At 37.7% G+C, this 16657-nt stretch overlaps 1 protein-coding gene across 3 annotated transcripts in view; it reads left to right on the top strand.

The window, feature by feature from the left end:
* LOC128864280 (voltage-dependent L-type calcium channel subunit beta-2) overlaps positions 1 to 12978 on the top strand; it is a 112979-nt gene extending 100001 nt beyond the window's left edge. For all 3 annotated transcript variants that reach the window (XM_054103872.1, XM_054103871.1, XM_054103870.1), the window contains one exon: positions 11973 to 12978. In XM_054103872.1, coding sequence (XP_053959847.1) covers positions 11973 to 12370 — 398 coding nt within the window. In that variant the 3' untranslated portion in view covers positions 12371 to 12978. The remainder of the gene's footprint in view (positions 1 to 11972) is intronic.
* The last annotated feature ends 3679 nt before the right edge of the window (positions 12979 to 16657 follow it).

Genomic DNA, 16657 nt, shown 5'->3' with positions numbered 1-16657 from the left:
CACGATTGCAAAAAAACTAAACGAGCTATCAATTTCATTCAAAATGCGTTATCTTCAGTATTGTTTTCTCTTCTATGTGAACTAAAAAAAACATCCAAAAACTTTTTTTAAGCAACTTTTTTACCCAGTTGAAGAGTTTTTTTTCCTTGAAAAACCACTTTTTTTTCTACCTTCCCCAAAAATTCGAATTTTACGTGTTTCTCCCAATTTTCTTAGTTCACATCGAAGATAATTACATCAAAATTAATAATCTTTTTTTTTTTTTGTTTTCAGATGAAAATTGCAAGTTGTATCTTGTACAGAAGTTGGATACTTCAGTGGCAAGGCGCTCTGGGAATCTATTGATAACTCGGCTTACAATATATTGTTGGAGATTGTACAAATTTTGTTTTTTTTTAGTTCAAATATATATTAAACTATCCCCAAAACTTCATTTGGCTAATTGTTTTTTTTCTCATCCTACAACGCTTCGCGAAAACTACTGAATTTAGGACATCTAATTGGCCCGCCGGCCTTAATGTACTTGATGACGAATCTTCTAAAACGCAGAGAATTTGTAGACGAGGATCTTCAAATGTGTAGTTACCAAACTGTTTTGACAGCTATCGTTTTCAAATTTATGTTTGTTAATTAAACAATACTTGCAAACTTACGACTGAATACCCTATGCGTATGCACCTCTGCTTATATACAGATACTAACAACTATCGTAGATCGTTCTAGATCTGGCAGCTGGTATCTTCTGGCGAGTTCTGTTGTGGTTGTTGTTGTATCAGCTTACTAAACCCAGTCTGTGCGATGTAGTCACCTGTCACGAATTCGTGTTTTGCTTTGACATCTCACTCGCTCGCTATAGTTTCCAGTCGATTCGCGAAATTTCACCATTCGCGACAATACATAAGGGAATTTAGTTGCTCTTAAGTACTGCTCATATTGCGAATGTAGATGAATTATGCACATGTAAAAACTTTTATTTTTTTACGAGCTTCACACATTTATAAAAGTTGCAAGAAAAAGAGCTTGATAATCTGTTTTACAATGTTTTAAGGAAAATGCAATTGGGTCAGTTCTGTAATCTCATAGTGCTATAATTCAACCTTGTGCAACGTACAAATTGTAACCCTCGCATAGGCATCGAGAATTTAGGAGTCTTTCAAACATGATTTTTAATATACTATCATTTATTTATCAGATTAAGTAATGAAGTTGATTTTTTAGGTTTATTCATAAATTTATAAAGCCCCTGTCCTTCATATATAGTCTCAGTGAAAGTAAAGATGACAATTTATGAAATTTTTAGTTTCATACTGTATATTTTGAGAAACGTATGTACGTTTAGCAATTGCTGAAGATTGTTGGAAATGATGATTGGTTTATTCCAACTGATATTTTTTTTCAGACTTTGCAATTCTTATAAGCCTTAAATCAGTCTTAAGAAAAACTTCAAATTGTGATCATGCCATTTAATAACTAAAATTCTTCAATAATTTAATTTGACCTACTCTCCGCCAATTTCGTACAGCTGAACAAACGCTCTACAAATACGAGAACGGAATATATATTAACTTATCTGTCGGTATCGAATCGTCTCGGTACGAGTAGAGGAAGATCTGCTGGTGTCAGCCGAGGTTAATAGAGGTTGCCCCCAAGGCGGTGTGCTGTCTCCATTCCTCTGGTGCATGGTAATCGATCCTCTACTCAACACCTTAAACGATTTGGGAGTCTACGCACAAGCATATGCGGACGATGCTGCCTGTTTGGTAACAGGCCCTTCGCTTATGAACATCTGCAGGAAAGTGCAGAAAACTCTGGAACTGATTGACACTTGGTGCTGTGCGAATGGACTATCGGCAAATCCCACCAAGACTGGTATTGTCTTCTTCACCAGAAGGAGGAAGCTCGATAGACTCGTTCTGCCTAAGCTAAAAGCAGTAACCATCCAGCTATCCAAGGAAATTAAATATCTTGGAGTAACCCTTGATAGAAAGTGGAAATCACACGTTGAAGTAAAGGCATCCAAAGCACTGACAGCTTTCTGGCAGTGCAAAGGTGTATTTGGGAAAACGTGGGGTCTTTCTCCTAGCAAGGTCCTATGAATCTATATGGCTATGATAAGACCTATTATCACCTATGCATCAGTGGTCTGGATGAGTAGACTACCACGCACTGTATCCATCTGTTGCACCGGAGCTTTTCTGACTACTTCAGGCCCGGCATTAGATGTTCTGATTGGTTTGCCACCACTTGATGCTTTCATCCAAGGAGAGGCCTTGAAGGCCATCTGCAGGCTGAAATACCATGGGAACTGGTACAGCCCCTGTCCGGCATTGGAAAACAGAGAAGGCATGGACTTTGACCCAACGATTCTCTCCATGCTCCTTGACTCCATGCCATCAAGAGTGTAGGTGAAAAGAGATACAGTGTAGTACTGCCAGAGGCTCAGTTGTGGTAAAACTCAGAAAATGAGCCCGGCAAACACTGTTTTCGCGTTTTCACGGATGGTTCCAGGACCGAGCATGGCTCCGGTTCTAGGGTGTACGTGGAATCCAGCAGGACAAAAATGTACTTTGCTCTTGGAATGTATGCATCTGTGTTTCAAGCCGAGGTGTATGCAGCTCAAGAAGCGATGAACTTTGTTGTGGAAAACCGATGGAAAGGCAGATGTACATATACAGGTATGTGTCTGTAGTGACAGCCAAACTGCGCTTATGGCCTTAGACAGCCACCCAACCACATTAGGGGTTGTGGAGTCCTGTAAATTCAGGCTGAACTATGTCGGTAGACGTAATAGCCTGATGCTAACATGGGTCCCAGGACACGTGGGTATCGTGTATAACGAGAACTCTAACTCCTTAGCTAAGATGGGCTCTGAGGCCAATTTCTTTGGCCCAGAGCCCGTTTTACCACTCCCTTCTGCGGCCATCAAAGCCACGATCCGATCGACTGTCGCAAACCCTTCTGTCATTAAGCAGAGGGGAGTGCAGACGGCTGGTTGGACTGATGGCGGGCCACCTTCTGTGGGCGAAGCACATGGAAAGGTTGGGCATCTTAGACAGTGTACTCTGTCCAGCTTGTGAAGAGGAGGATGAGACGGCGAACCACTTCCTGTGCGTCTGCCCCGCCTTTGCTCGAATCAGGTTTGAGGTCTTTGGCATTGATGTGTTAAGAAGCGACCATCTTAGCTTCCTTGGCACCACAAGATCTACTCAGATTTCTTCGGAGATCGGGTATATTTAAAGAAAATTAAAAGGGAATCCAAGTGTTGTACAATGGACTTAATAAATGTCTGAGAGCTGCACTTGCTAGTTGTCCCGACAAAAAAAAATTATCTGTCTGCCCATCTTATAAAATAAAGTTTCGAGATACGTGTGCAATGTACTGGGAAGAGAGAGGGGGAAAAACGAATACATTTATTGAAATTTAGATTTGTATTTTATTTTATACCAACCTAATCAAAAAGTTCCCTGAATGTATTCCTAAAATTCAAAGTACAAGTTCATTCCTCAAAAGTGGAATTATCGCCTTCAAAGTACTCTCCCCCAATTGCAACACATTCATCAGCTCTCGATACATTTCTCGAACTATATTTTTGGTATAGCCATCAGAGCGATTTTTTTCGGCTGTTAAAACGTGTTCCCAAGTGAAACAGCGAAATTCGATGGTTGTTGGATGGTATTCGTTTCGGATATGATGACACTATACGACGGTGCGTTATCATGGTTCAAAGTCCACAAATTATCCTTTCTGTTTTGAGGAATCGTTCATGTAAACGCGTCATAACGACCAAATAATAGTCCTTATTAACTGTCTGACCTTCTGGTAAAAATTCATGGTGTATAATATCGCTGTCATCCATAAAAATCATGAACATCGATTTCTTTTTTGACTGAAAACAACACGTTTTTTGACCTTAATTAATTTGGAGCTCTCCACTCATTCACCTGATGTTTTGGTTGCGTACTCGTCGTACTCATAAGCCCACGTCTCCTATAGGGATGTGTTCTATAAATATTGGGTCCGATTAAACCTTGGAAATCGCGCCTTTGGCTATATAAACGTGATTCTTTTTTGCATGAAAAATTCAGGACCCAACCAACTTTGCAGCAACTTGGCGTTCTGAACGATTCATAAGCAATGTTTAAGCCCTCTGTCATCTCTCTGCTGGTTACTTGCGGTTATTGATAAACTATTCTTTCACTTTATTGGTGTTTTCGATGTCCATGACCTGTCACTACGCTCGTGATTCTCGATTTTCTTTTGAGTATCATTACCGAAACAGTTTCCCAGCATTTCTAAGCTTTTCGCAACATAGAATCCATTTTTAACGCAAAATTTGATACAAACTCGTTATTGCAAATTCAAATCAATTTTTAAAACTATAAAAAGTCGAAAGCACGTACAGAGGCGTTTTTTTAGGTATGTGAACAACCAGAAGTCGCTGGGAGCCAAATCTTTCGCATACGGTGGATGTGGAAGCAATTCAAAGGTCAATTCATGTAGTTTTGGCACTCACGTCATTCATCAGCACGGCTTTGTTTTTTGTTAACAGTAAGCAAACGCGGCACCCACTTTGAACAGAGCTCATGCAATATAAAGCCAACACGTTCTTTTGATATCTTTACGATGTCAGCTAACTCACGAAACTTCACTTTTCGATCATTCAACACGATTTTGAGGATATTTTTGATGTTTTTTGGTGTTACCGCCTTATTTGGACGTCCACTGCGTTGTTCATCATGGGTGTCTCTACAACCACGTTTGAAGTCAGCAAACCATCGCTTTATTGTTGTTTCTGATAGAGCGGTGTCCCCATAACACTTTTCAAGCCATTGCTACGCTGGAACGGTATTTTCCTCATCAAGAAGCAATGCAAAATACAAAATTCTTTTTAATCCATTGTTTTGAAAATAATAATAAACACGCTTCTGGGTGAAATAGCGCTCGCAAAGCTTCATCCGGCATCGCATCAACTCTTTTAGCAGGAGGCAAAACTACTAATTCAGACTGCGTTTAAAATCCGCCTTAAATTATTCAACGATGAAAATGCATTCAGCGCAAAAAAGCGCTCGCATTAGCTTCATCCAGCATCGCCAAAACTCTTGTAGCAGGAGGTAGAACTGTATTTCGATGATCGCCGAACACTTCAAGGTCTGTCGCATCAGTTGTTGTTTTTATTCGTGCAGAGAGAATTTGACTACTCAATTGCCTTTTTAGTTCAAAGGTATTCCGAATGGTAGTTGCCCATACAGAATTTACATGTTTGGCAGATTCGGAGCCTCCCCTTTTGAAAAATGATGCTCATAACTTACTAGATGCTTGTGTTTGTTGACTGGTACAATTTTTTTTTTTTACGGAGACATCTCTGAAAAGAGATCATTGCCATTAATTTCGACTAGTATAATTTCAGAAATTTGAAGGTATTTCATTGGCCCACTGATTGTTCTAACGATAATGGTGCACAGGGTTTATAAATGGAGTTGTCTCCAAATTCATACCAATTTTTTTATATACATATCACACCGATCTAGAGTATGTAGCACTTGCTGCATTTTCAATGGCATCTCAATCTTTTAACGGTAACTTTTTTACATTGTGGAAAATATGAAATCCCAAAAATTCTGTCAGCCAACTGATTTTTTTTTGTATGCTTCATTATTACATTATGGAATATTCTCTATTAAATACTTAGATACTAATAATAAGTTTCCAAATGTTAATTCCTAATATTCCAATATTCCTTATTTAGCATTTAACTTGTCCTAGGATTCAGCGGTTGTGCTGGTAAGTCGTTTCTAAATAGCCGGGTGTTACTTGATTCGTTCAAACAGATTTTACAATCTGATTAAGATGTGTTGACAGTTTAATTTCATGTGTTGACATTTCTTGCATTATTTCTGCTTTCACCGTTGAAATTTGCAGAAATATACTACGCTTTCCTATGATTCTTCGCCGTATTCTTTATTACGTTCGTTAAATAATGTCGATATTGCTGTTGCTAGTGATGCCCCATAGTTCAGACTCATACATTCCGATTGGCTTTAGTAAAGTGATATATAGCACAACTTTGTACTCCAAGCAGAGAGGCAAGTAAGAGTTAATCAACAAGCGGAGACTACTAGCTTTTAGCCTTATTTGCATTTTTTTGCTTCGATGTGCTTTCGCCAAGTCGTACGCCTGTCGCCATGGTAAGTTTCACAGTCACTTTGTGGAATTTATACGTTGTTTAGCAATTGTGTTTATTTAGCGTAAAAGTGACTTGCTTGCATTTTTGCTCGTTTATTTGTAAAGATCACTTCGCAAGCCATTGTTCGGCTGACAAGGGGTGCACTAAAGTCGCTGTTAGTTGAAGCGATAAAGTGTTACAGTGACGTTGTTCGGTCATTTGTACGAATACCCGAAGTATTCAAAAGGCCCATCTAATGGACTTAGCATTAAAAATCTTCCTCATGTAGACTAAAGCACAGGTTAAAAACTCAATATTAATTTGAGTTTTCTTTGGATTCAGATCGACTATCGACAAAGACTATTTTTTAATTTCAATTCACAAATATGGTTCCCGTGCGTGCGTTATTGGATGCGGTAGGAAGGCATTTCATAGGTGTTCAGAAAGCCTACGATTATGTCTTCTGGGAGCAAATTTTTCAAAAGATCTCGTATTGGTATTTCAGCTTCCGTTGGTATACTAAAGATTTTATGCGCTTTTCATAGAAAATGTCTTGTGCTATTTTGTGAAAGTTTTGGAATAAACTCGCTTTTGACGGTACTAGTTAAGGCACCTGTATTTTAGATTTTAGTCATTGTTTGGAACCAAAAGAGCGGTGAAGCTGCAATTTCCGTCGTCCTTTTTGATACCTCATGTGCCGGTTGACATGGATGAGTTACACCATCATGTGAGGCTAATAGTACAGGGTGGGCCAAATACGACCTACTAATGTTAAACACAAATAACTTTTGCAATAATCATTTATTTTGGTTAATTGTTTTTATACATTGAATATATTTTATGGAAATTATGTATGAAATATTACATCAGACAAATGTCCACCATCAAATTGTTCGATACAAAGATTGGCTCTTTTTAACGCGTTTTCCATTACACCACATAATGTTTCTGGTTGAAGGCTCAGTATTTCATCTCGAATACTTTGCTTCAGATGTCTAATAGTATCTGGTTTATTAAGATACACTTTGTATTTTAAATATTCCCATAAAAAGAAGTCGGGCGCAGTCAAATCTGGCGAACGAGGTAGCCAAGGGATATCTGAATTTTTGGAAATCGGACGTTCGCCGAAAATTTCACGCAGCAGGTCCATAGTTTGCCTAGCAGTATGCGCAGTTGCTCCATCTTGTTGAAATCACAAACTAGGGTACTGCTTCGCAAAAAGTTTTCAATCAATGTTCTGTAAGGAGCTCTGAAATCGATTCCGGCGTTTCATCCTCATTTTCGAAGAAATATGGACCGATAACTCTAGTGGCCATAACACCGCAAAAACAGTACATTTGGATGGGTGCAACTGATGTTGGTGTGTTGTCCTTGGATTTTCAGAGCCCCACAATCTACAGTTTTGTTTGTTGACATAACCATTTAAATGGAAATGCGCTTCATCCGACATCAAAAAATGTTGCCGATATTTACGCTGCGTTAAAACAATTGATCGTTGACAAGACTTGGAAAACTCGATCATTTTAACGCGTTGTGTTGTACTGTAGGGTTCCATAATAAATTTTCAACAATTCAATTATAACCTACAAAAAGTGAAAAATAAATGCATACATATGTCAAAAAATAAAAAAGTTATTTGTGCTGAACAATAGTAGGTCTTATTTGGCCCACCCTGTATTATAATAAGATGAAGGACCAATTAGACGGTTTTGTGAGCTACGAAGGTATTAAAGAAGGTAACTTGATACTTCTTTATAATCCGCAAAAAAGAAAATGAGCTTCTCCAAAACTGCATGCTGAGAAGGTCCATACAAGGTGATTAAGCTGTTGAATGATGTGGTGTATCGTATACAGTAATGCCAAACTGGACAGGGGAAAGTCCAAGTAGTCCACCAGGAGAGATTGGCTCCATTCGGATCGAGGAATTCGCGAAACCGAACGAATAAATACGAGTTGCCACAGGACTTGGAAGTTTTGAGGTCTTTAGAATATACACCCGTGCTGACGCCGCAATCCATCTCCGATCCATCGATGTAAAGTATTGCATACCGTAAATTTGCGTTGGCTTATAAAGTTCATGACATAGTTCGTAATGTCGGAGCCAAGTTTCCAGGCTTTAAGTTGATCAACAATTGTGTGAAGTAAGTCGCTTGGAAGTATAAGATTATCGAGAGTAACGATGATTAAGCCTGTATAAAATAAGTTTTCGTCGAGGTTTCTTTAATTTTCGCACTAAACTCACTCTTTCTCTGCCGGATCCCCACAACTTCTGCAATGGGGGTTGCACGAAAGTCCCAGCTTCTCCGCATGAGTTCTGATCACCCAGTCACCCGTGACCACCGCTTTAAGTTTGGCAATTGAGTGGCGTGGGACTCCCAGCACTTCAGCGTCCTGCTTCTGTATGAGGCCAAAGTGTTGTTGAATGAAAGCCGCGAAGATCTCTCATTGAAACACATTACTAGTTTTCGGCAGTTTAACGGTTACTGAAATATTGACTGATCTAGAGAAAATCGCCGCTCCAACTTCAGGTTCCATCTTGGATCCATCGGTGAAAACAGAGGTACCTATATCCGTGCAGACTTTCCCCTCTTTCCAATTTAGTCCGCTTGTAAAGATAGCCCCAGCGCAACCCCCAAAACCCAGTTTACGGATGAAGAAATCTGTCTGTAAATTCCAACAATGTCCTACAGGAGATCACCTCCAGAAGCCAACCACCATCAACCTAATAGCGCTCTGAGCGGCAATTAATTCAACTTGAAGATCAACGGATCAGCATATGATTCGAAAAATTATTAACAATAATTAATATGAATTTCTTTCAAAGACGGGTCATACAAATTGATCGCTGAGTTACTTGGGAGGTCCAAAAATTTTGTTGTAAATGCCCTTAAGCCCAAAAACTCCACAAATTGACGTGGTGGTCAAAACAACTTGGACTACTAATAATTTAAGTGTGACTTTTGCCAAGAAAGATCCTTTGAAGTCATCAAAAGCCATTGCAACTGAAATCAACAACGTAGTATCAGCGAGAACTGTACGTCGTCGATTGTAAAAAGTGAACCTACCAGGCAGAGTAGCTCGTAAAGTTCCTCGGCTGAAACAAGCCAATTTAAGAAAGAGGAACAGTTTTGCTCAAGAGTCCTAAAGGATAAGGTGGCGGCAACATAATAATCTGGAGATGCTTCTCCTGATATAGAGTAGAACCTATTCACCTCATAACCAATAAATAACAATAACTTGCTTTTTATGCAAGATAATGATCCGAAACACTACTCAATGTTAGTACGTGAATGGTTTTCACAAAATTCTGATAAAGTTATGGATTGGCCAAGCCAGTGACCCGACATAAACACCATTGAAAATTTTTGGGGAGATTTAAGGAAAGAAATTGGGAAGAAAACATTCAAAAATACGAGGAATTTATGGTAAAAAATTAAAGAATGGTACTCCACTCCCACAGACACCTGCTGTTGGCTTATAATTCTTTACCAAATGGAATACTCGTACAAGCATTCATTAACAATAATAGTGGAAATAGTTAAATTAAAAAAGCATTTTTAATAAAATCACCAAGCTATTTTTGTATCGTATCTATTTCTATTTCGTACCTATTTTAATGAACACATGAATATTTCTTCTTTGTTCCATGGTCACTAGTTTAAGTTTCAAAAAATCCTTGAATTATTATTTATATTTGCTATATTAATCTATGAAATAAAAACCACACATAATTGAATATCTGTTATTATTAATTAGAAAGACTTGCATTTTCCGTATGGACGATGGGGTATATACTTTAATGGTCATATATGTGTATATATGTGTATTAGAGCGTATCACCAAAAAAAAGTCGGCCGTACCTCCCCTCATATGAAGTGTTTTTGAAAAACATTAAAAAAATTGTTTTTTCTACCAACCCTAGATGTCGTCCAATTACATTTTTCTGCATATCTTCGGCATTTATTGTCGGATTTTAAAGTATGAGACATCAATTTTTTTGTCTCAAAGAGGAGGTTTTTCTCAAAAAAGTTCATTGAGCTCATGCGTTTCGTTGTGGTACTTACCCACCATATCTTAGTTTCTACCACCCTAATGTAACAACCTAATGTCAGTTAATTGAAGACCGTAAAAAATCATAAATCTTTTGCGAAAAAAGTATTTCGATTCAATTAGTAGAACCAGAAATATAAACAATTTATTTTTAGTCTAAAGCCATACAAGAAAAAGTAAATTTTATTTATTTTCCTCGCTCGCGAAACAGTTAGTGAATTGTTTGTCTTGTAACGGAAATTTTAGTCCACAAAATTTTGTCGGGATTCAAGCTTGCTGTATTTCTGCCGGCTCTCGAGCTTAGATAAAATGTGGCCCTTGCGTTGTTCATCGGTGACCGCCATTGCAGATTCATGGACTGTATGAACAAATCGCTCGGTATTTTGGGAATGACAAGGATATGCTGTGAAAAAGATCAGTGAAAATGCCGATAAAAGAGAAGCAAAGAAAAATTAATGGTTTTCGTTGTGTATACCTGATAATTCAATTATTTCATTGGAATATTGTAATGCTTCGAGGTGATCTTTCGCGAAGAACTGCAAGCATGGTGGTTCAGCCGGTTCGAATCTATCCCAATCTATTACATTAAAATATTTGTCACTCTCGAGATTTAGAAAATTATCCTCTTTCGGACCAAACATTTGACGAACACATCCATTAGCTTCTCTGCGGGCTGCTAAGATCTTCGTGTATCCATCTGAACGTACGAATGGATCTGTATCGGTTATCATCGATATCAAAATATTTTCTGGGTGCAAAAAGTATGAGTTATTTTTTATGACCCTGACAATATTTTGAATGCATTTTTAAAGTTTTTGCAGTTTTTAACACGCACCAAGTAAAATAACAATTGATTATGATGTCAAGGGCAAAACATAAAACAGAAAAAATTAGATAAACAATAGTCCAGGTAATTTATAAAAAATTAGGTGGAGCATGCCGAAAAATGTATAAAGAAAATAAGGCACCTAATGTATGGTTTTCAACTAAAAACAAAATTGGTTTTATTTCGAGTTCTACTGAATTAATTGAAGTACTTTTTTCGCAATAGATTTACGATTTTTTACGGTCTTTAATTTGCTGTTATTAGATCGGTACATTAGGGTGGTAGCAACTGAGATATGGTGGGTAGGTACCACAACGGAGCGCCGGTGATCAATGAGCTTTTTTAGGGAAAACCCACTCCTTGAGACAAAAAAATTGGTGTGTCACACTTTAAAATCCGACAATAAATGCCGAAGATATGAAGAGAAATGCAATTGACATCTAGGGTTGGCAAAAAAAAATTTTATTTTTAATTGTTTTTCAAAAACACTTCACATGAGGGGAGGTACGGGCGACTTTTTTTTTTTTTTTTGTCTGTAGGGCGAGACGCTCTAATGTGCATATACGAGTGAATATATGTACTAGATATATGTACATAATTTGCGCTTACATCCTTTATCAGAGCCTTGTTATTTTGTAAAAAGATTGATTATGTCGTACCGTGATATTAAATAAAGTTAGCTTAGTGTCTACTACAGCAACTCGGTGTCATAGATATTTTCTTTTAAAAGGGTGTCCCAGTGCAAAAAGACATTCCCAGTCTAAACGTACATATTAATATCTAACAAAAGATATGGCAACAAATATTTTAGTCCCCTAAATAATATTGAGTAAACGGCATATATCACTACGAATTTATTTGCTGAACACATTCTTTTATTTTTTAAAAATAAATTTCACCATCATAAATTTAATAACGACTATTATTTTTCAGAAAAAGAAACATTTCGACGCAGCCAAACCCGGCGCAACCATATAGACCAAGATCTTGCTGATCATCATAATGAACCAAGCCGCTATACCAGGACCGAAATGGCACGTGCACAATATAATGATAGAGACTTTCTGCATTATGAAAAAGATAAATCTCATTTCATAGAGCAAGATGAGTGCAATTATATAGTTGACCAACTTGGTGAGCAAAGCAATCATTCTTGTATTATTAACCAACCGCAAAATGGGGAGGGAGCGCGATTCGGGATATTATCAGATGGTTCTAGTTCAAGAGATCTTCCGACAACAATAATGCATGGCAGTTCTATGGGAGGTCATGATGAGTTTAATTCCAATAGAGGTGTTATTAGCGATAGAATGACGCTAAATGCTATATAGGAATCATGGATATAAGGTTGGAAGTCAACCAAAATAATAGTTTAAGACGAACTTTGTAAAGACCATACTCTAATTGTTTGTGTATCACTAAATATTTAATCAAAATGAGTTAAATAAGTAGCTAGCCTAACATATTCAGTACATAACCGGAAGGTGGATATGTTTTAATATTCCCATCTCTAATTTCTGCTTCATCTCTCCTAAATTTGGTTATAATTATATTTTAGCTATTCAGACTTATAGCAAGTTTTGCATGAAATGCTAAAATAGCTTTCATCCAGCTTTGCGAATTTCGCCCAAAATATTCCATCAAAATTGTTACAATTTTGACGGCTGTATAATAAGTGCAAAGTTATTTAAAATATCAAAAAAGGATAATGAAGAATGTATAACGTATAAAATGAATTCAGTTATAATGAGAGTTCTATGTGAGGGAGAAAGAAATGCGAGAATCAGGGGCAGATTGTGCCAGCCAATTGCTCTCTTCTAGGTATGGTTGCAAGCTTATAATTATTGAAAATAAATGAAACTTATTTATTATATGTGAATATAATTATATTGTACAATCTTGTTATTAATAGGAAAATAAATAATTTATATAAAATTTATTTGAGTTCCGTTCATTTTTACCACGTAAGTGTGAACATAACAAAGGCGTTATGAGAACTGATCAATGGCAACCTGTACTCAGTTAAACAAACAACAACAATAAAGGACAACAAGTACAAGACAAAAGGGCAGCTGAACTGCTGCCATGCGTGTACGTTTCCCTAGAGCACACTTTAATTTTCTTGGACAAACTACATCCTATCCAAAATTATAACAAAAACATAGGGACTTTTAAATGACACGTCTATATGCTGTTTTAAAATTCAATAGAGCATGTAAATATTTAGATTCTTTCAGGTTTCACGGCTCTTCTTTTTTGTCGGTATGTAAACGCTGAATAGCTTTGTCATTGATTTGCCTTCAACAGACCGATTGACTTCAACATACATAGATGTTTTCGATACGTCAATTCAACCATGGATCGCCGAAACAACGCGAAATCGACGCTATAAAACCCGAAATGCTTGACAAGGTGATGACAAACGCAGAAAAAAGGTCGCAGTTTGTGATTGCTAATAAGGGTGGCCACTTGATTGATATTGTATTCAAAAAATAGTTTTAATAAATTGTAAATAACCAAACCAAATAAAAATACTTCACTTATACAAATCAGTTTTTTTTCCAAAGTTATTCAGTGGTTTCATACCGACATAAAGGTGGCGCACCCTGTATGTGAAATGTTTAATCAATTAAATGTCCATCCTCGGCATGTCTACAGGTAAAATCCGCCAGATAGTGGATTCATGAATGTCTAAGGTTGTTCGGCAAACTTTGCGCTACAGCAGCGATATTCTCAACCGAACGTCCAGTTTTTGTCTGTTCTGTCTGCCAGTCCTTTTCTATCCTCGACAGAACCAGTTTCTTGAAATTTCTTCCCCAACCTTTGAATTGTCGACTCATTCAGACAATTATTTCCACAATAAACATCCAGTGTTTTGCGATATTAAGAGTCGACCATTTTTATAATTCATTTGAATAATTTTATCGCGTGTTCTATCGTGTAAATTTGTACATTTATCTACTTGACAAAGATCAAAAATGAAATAAGAAAGAGGTACCGTTTAGGCATTATTCCCTACTGACATCTAGGCGTCACATTTAAAAGGCCCTTTATTTTCAATTTGTAATAAATCTGAATATATTATTTTAGAATATTTTTTAATGTGGATGAAGGCTTCGGAACAGGTGGTGAAGTGTGGCTCACAGAAGATGCTGAAGAGCCGGCAAATATATTCGTGGTAAGAACAGTGGGAAAAACGGGAAAAGACACGAGGGCTCCATAAAGGTCCTAAACGATTTCAAGTCACCAGTTATTCTAGATAAAAGAGCTGGGATTGGAAAATGCCGGAAATGCAGGAAAGCGAAGAATTCCATGTAGCAGGAAGAAAAACCGCCGACTTAATAAGGACTTTGTTGCATGAAGTATAATGGCTAAAAAGAGCTATGAAATTGTTGGAGAAATACGACTACATATTTGACGGATAATTGTGAAAAATGGACCACGAATAGATGATACCCTTTACCACGAATAGATAACATCCTCGATACTGTATGCGGTGTAAAATAGTTCTCCACATTTGATTTAAAAAGTGGTTACTGGTAGATGGAAAGTCAAGATTGCGATCGTGAGAGAACAGCCGTCAGCATAGGAGATGGGTTGTGGAAGTCCTCCGTGATGTCATTCGGATTAAGCAACGCATTAGCAAACTTTGAGCTGAAAACGCGTTTATTTAGTTTATCTCGATGGCATCATACTTATGGGTAAACGTTTTAGCTACCATCTGACAATTTTGGAGGAAGCCCTTCATCCCATTGCCTCCATCAGATTACATTTGAATCCGCAGAAGTGTGCAATGTGTGTGAAAAAATAAGGACAGTCAAAAATTAGCCAGGAGCAGGAAATGTGCACGAAGTGCGAAGTTCCCTACGGCTATGCTCCTATTCTTCTTCTTAATTGGCGCGATAACCACTTATGCGATTTTGGCCGAGTGTTCGTTCATTTCAATTCATACGACATGACCCAGCCAACCAAGCTATGTCTATGTAGTCGTATCGCCTGCGTCATAAACGTGCAAGGGTCCCAAAATCTTCCGCAGAATCTTTTTCTCAAACACTCCAAAGGACGTATCATCGGATGTTGCCATTGCCCAAGCTTCTGCGCCATACGTTAGCACGGGCATGATAAGAGCCTTATAGAGTGTTAGCTTTTTCGTCGAGAGAGGACTTTCTCTACCTGCGTACTCAGTTCACAGTATCAAAGTATGATAGCACTTGTTGGCAAGAGAGATTTTTCGTTGCATTTCAAGGTTGTCATGGTTATTTACTTATATTTTATCAAACACAACCAATAGTTTTTTTCAAGTCTTTGAACTTATGAATACTATACTAGTGCAAGTACATATAAAGGTTGTGAATATGTAGTTAACAGAGGAACTCAGTATGATTTAAAATACCTATAAAGAATGTTGAACTTGTGAAAGTATAGAAATAGAAGACTACAATAAGTTCTGCTACAAGTTAATACCTATTTTTATGAAGTTGGTTTTATTTCTTGATATGGGAATAAGTTTCCGCCATCGTATAAGAGGTGCCGCTGCTTATACCATTTTTTTCATCCCTCTAGTAATATACTGGTGATTTGAAGGTGTATATGTGCGGTTTCGATGACAGTAGTTGACATTCGTTTGGAGCGTAAATATCCTCTTTTATCTGACGTCAAAAATGGCTACGTTGATCCCGAAAAAACAGCATTTGCGGGAAGTCATGCTTCATTATTACCATTTAAAGAAAAGTGCAGGTAAAACCTGTCGTATCTTGTCAAAATTTACGGTATTCACGTAAAAGTGAAAGAGTGGTTTCGACGCTTCCAAAGTGGCAATTTCGATGTGAGTGATAAAGATTGCGAAGGGGCACCGAAAAAATTCAAAGATACTCAACTAAAACAATTATTGGATGAAGACGCATGTCGAACCCTTGATGATATGTCTAAAGAGTTAGATGTTGACAGATCAACCGTCGGTAAACGTTTGCACGCAATGGGAATAGTGCAGAAAGCAGGTAACTGGGTGCCACATCAATTGAAGGAAAGGAATATCGAGAGACGTTTGGTGGCATGTGAGATGCTTCTTGACCGGCAGAAAAGAAAAGGTTTTCTGCATCGCATCGTCATTGGCGATGGAAAAACGTTTTATTATGATAACCCTAAGCGTCGAAAATGTTGGAGCCTGCCAGGTGAAACGGTAAAAAAAATATTTATACTTCAAAGGTTATGTCGTGCATCTGGTGGGATCAGAAGGGTGTCATCAATTATGAACTCCTTGAATCATCTGAAACCATCACTGGCGATCGTTACCGAAGAAAAGCGGCCGGAATGGGACGGTAGACATGACAAACTGATTTTTCTGCATGACAATGACAGGCCACATGTTGCTAAATCGGTCCAGAAATATTTAGTGGGACTAAATTGGGAAATCTTGCTCCATCCGCCGTATTCCCCAGACATTGCACCTTCGGATTACCATCTATTCCGATCAATGCCGTTAGCCCTTATTGGAGAGCGGTTCACTTCTTACGGGAGCATTGCAAACTGGCTGAATGAATGGAAGGACGGAACTTATTCCCATACTCAATAATCATGTAAATATTAAAAAAGCCATCTAAATTTCCATTCGCAATGGT

This window comes from Anastrepha ludens, chromosome 5, assembly GCF_028408465.1.
Source record: "Anastrepha ludens isolate Willacy chromosome 5, idAnaLude1.1, whole genome shotgun sequence".
Taxonomy (NCBI): Eukaryota; Metazoa; Arthropoda; class Insecta; order Diptera; family Tephritidae; genus Anastrepha; species Anastrepha ludens.
This window is presented reverse-complemented; position numbering and strand designations above follow the sequence as displayed.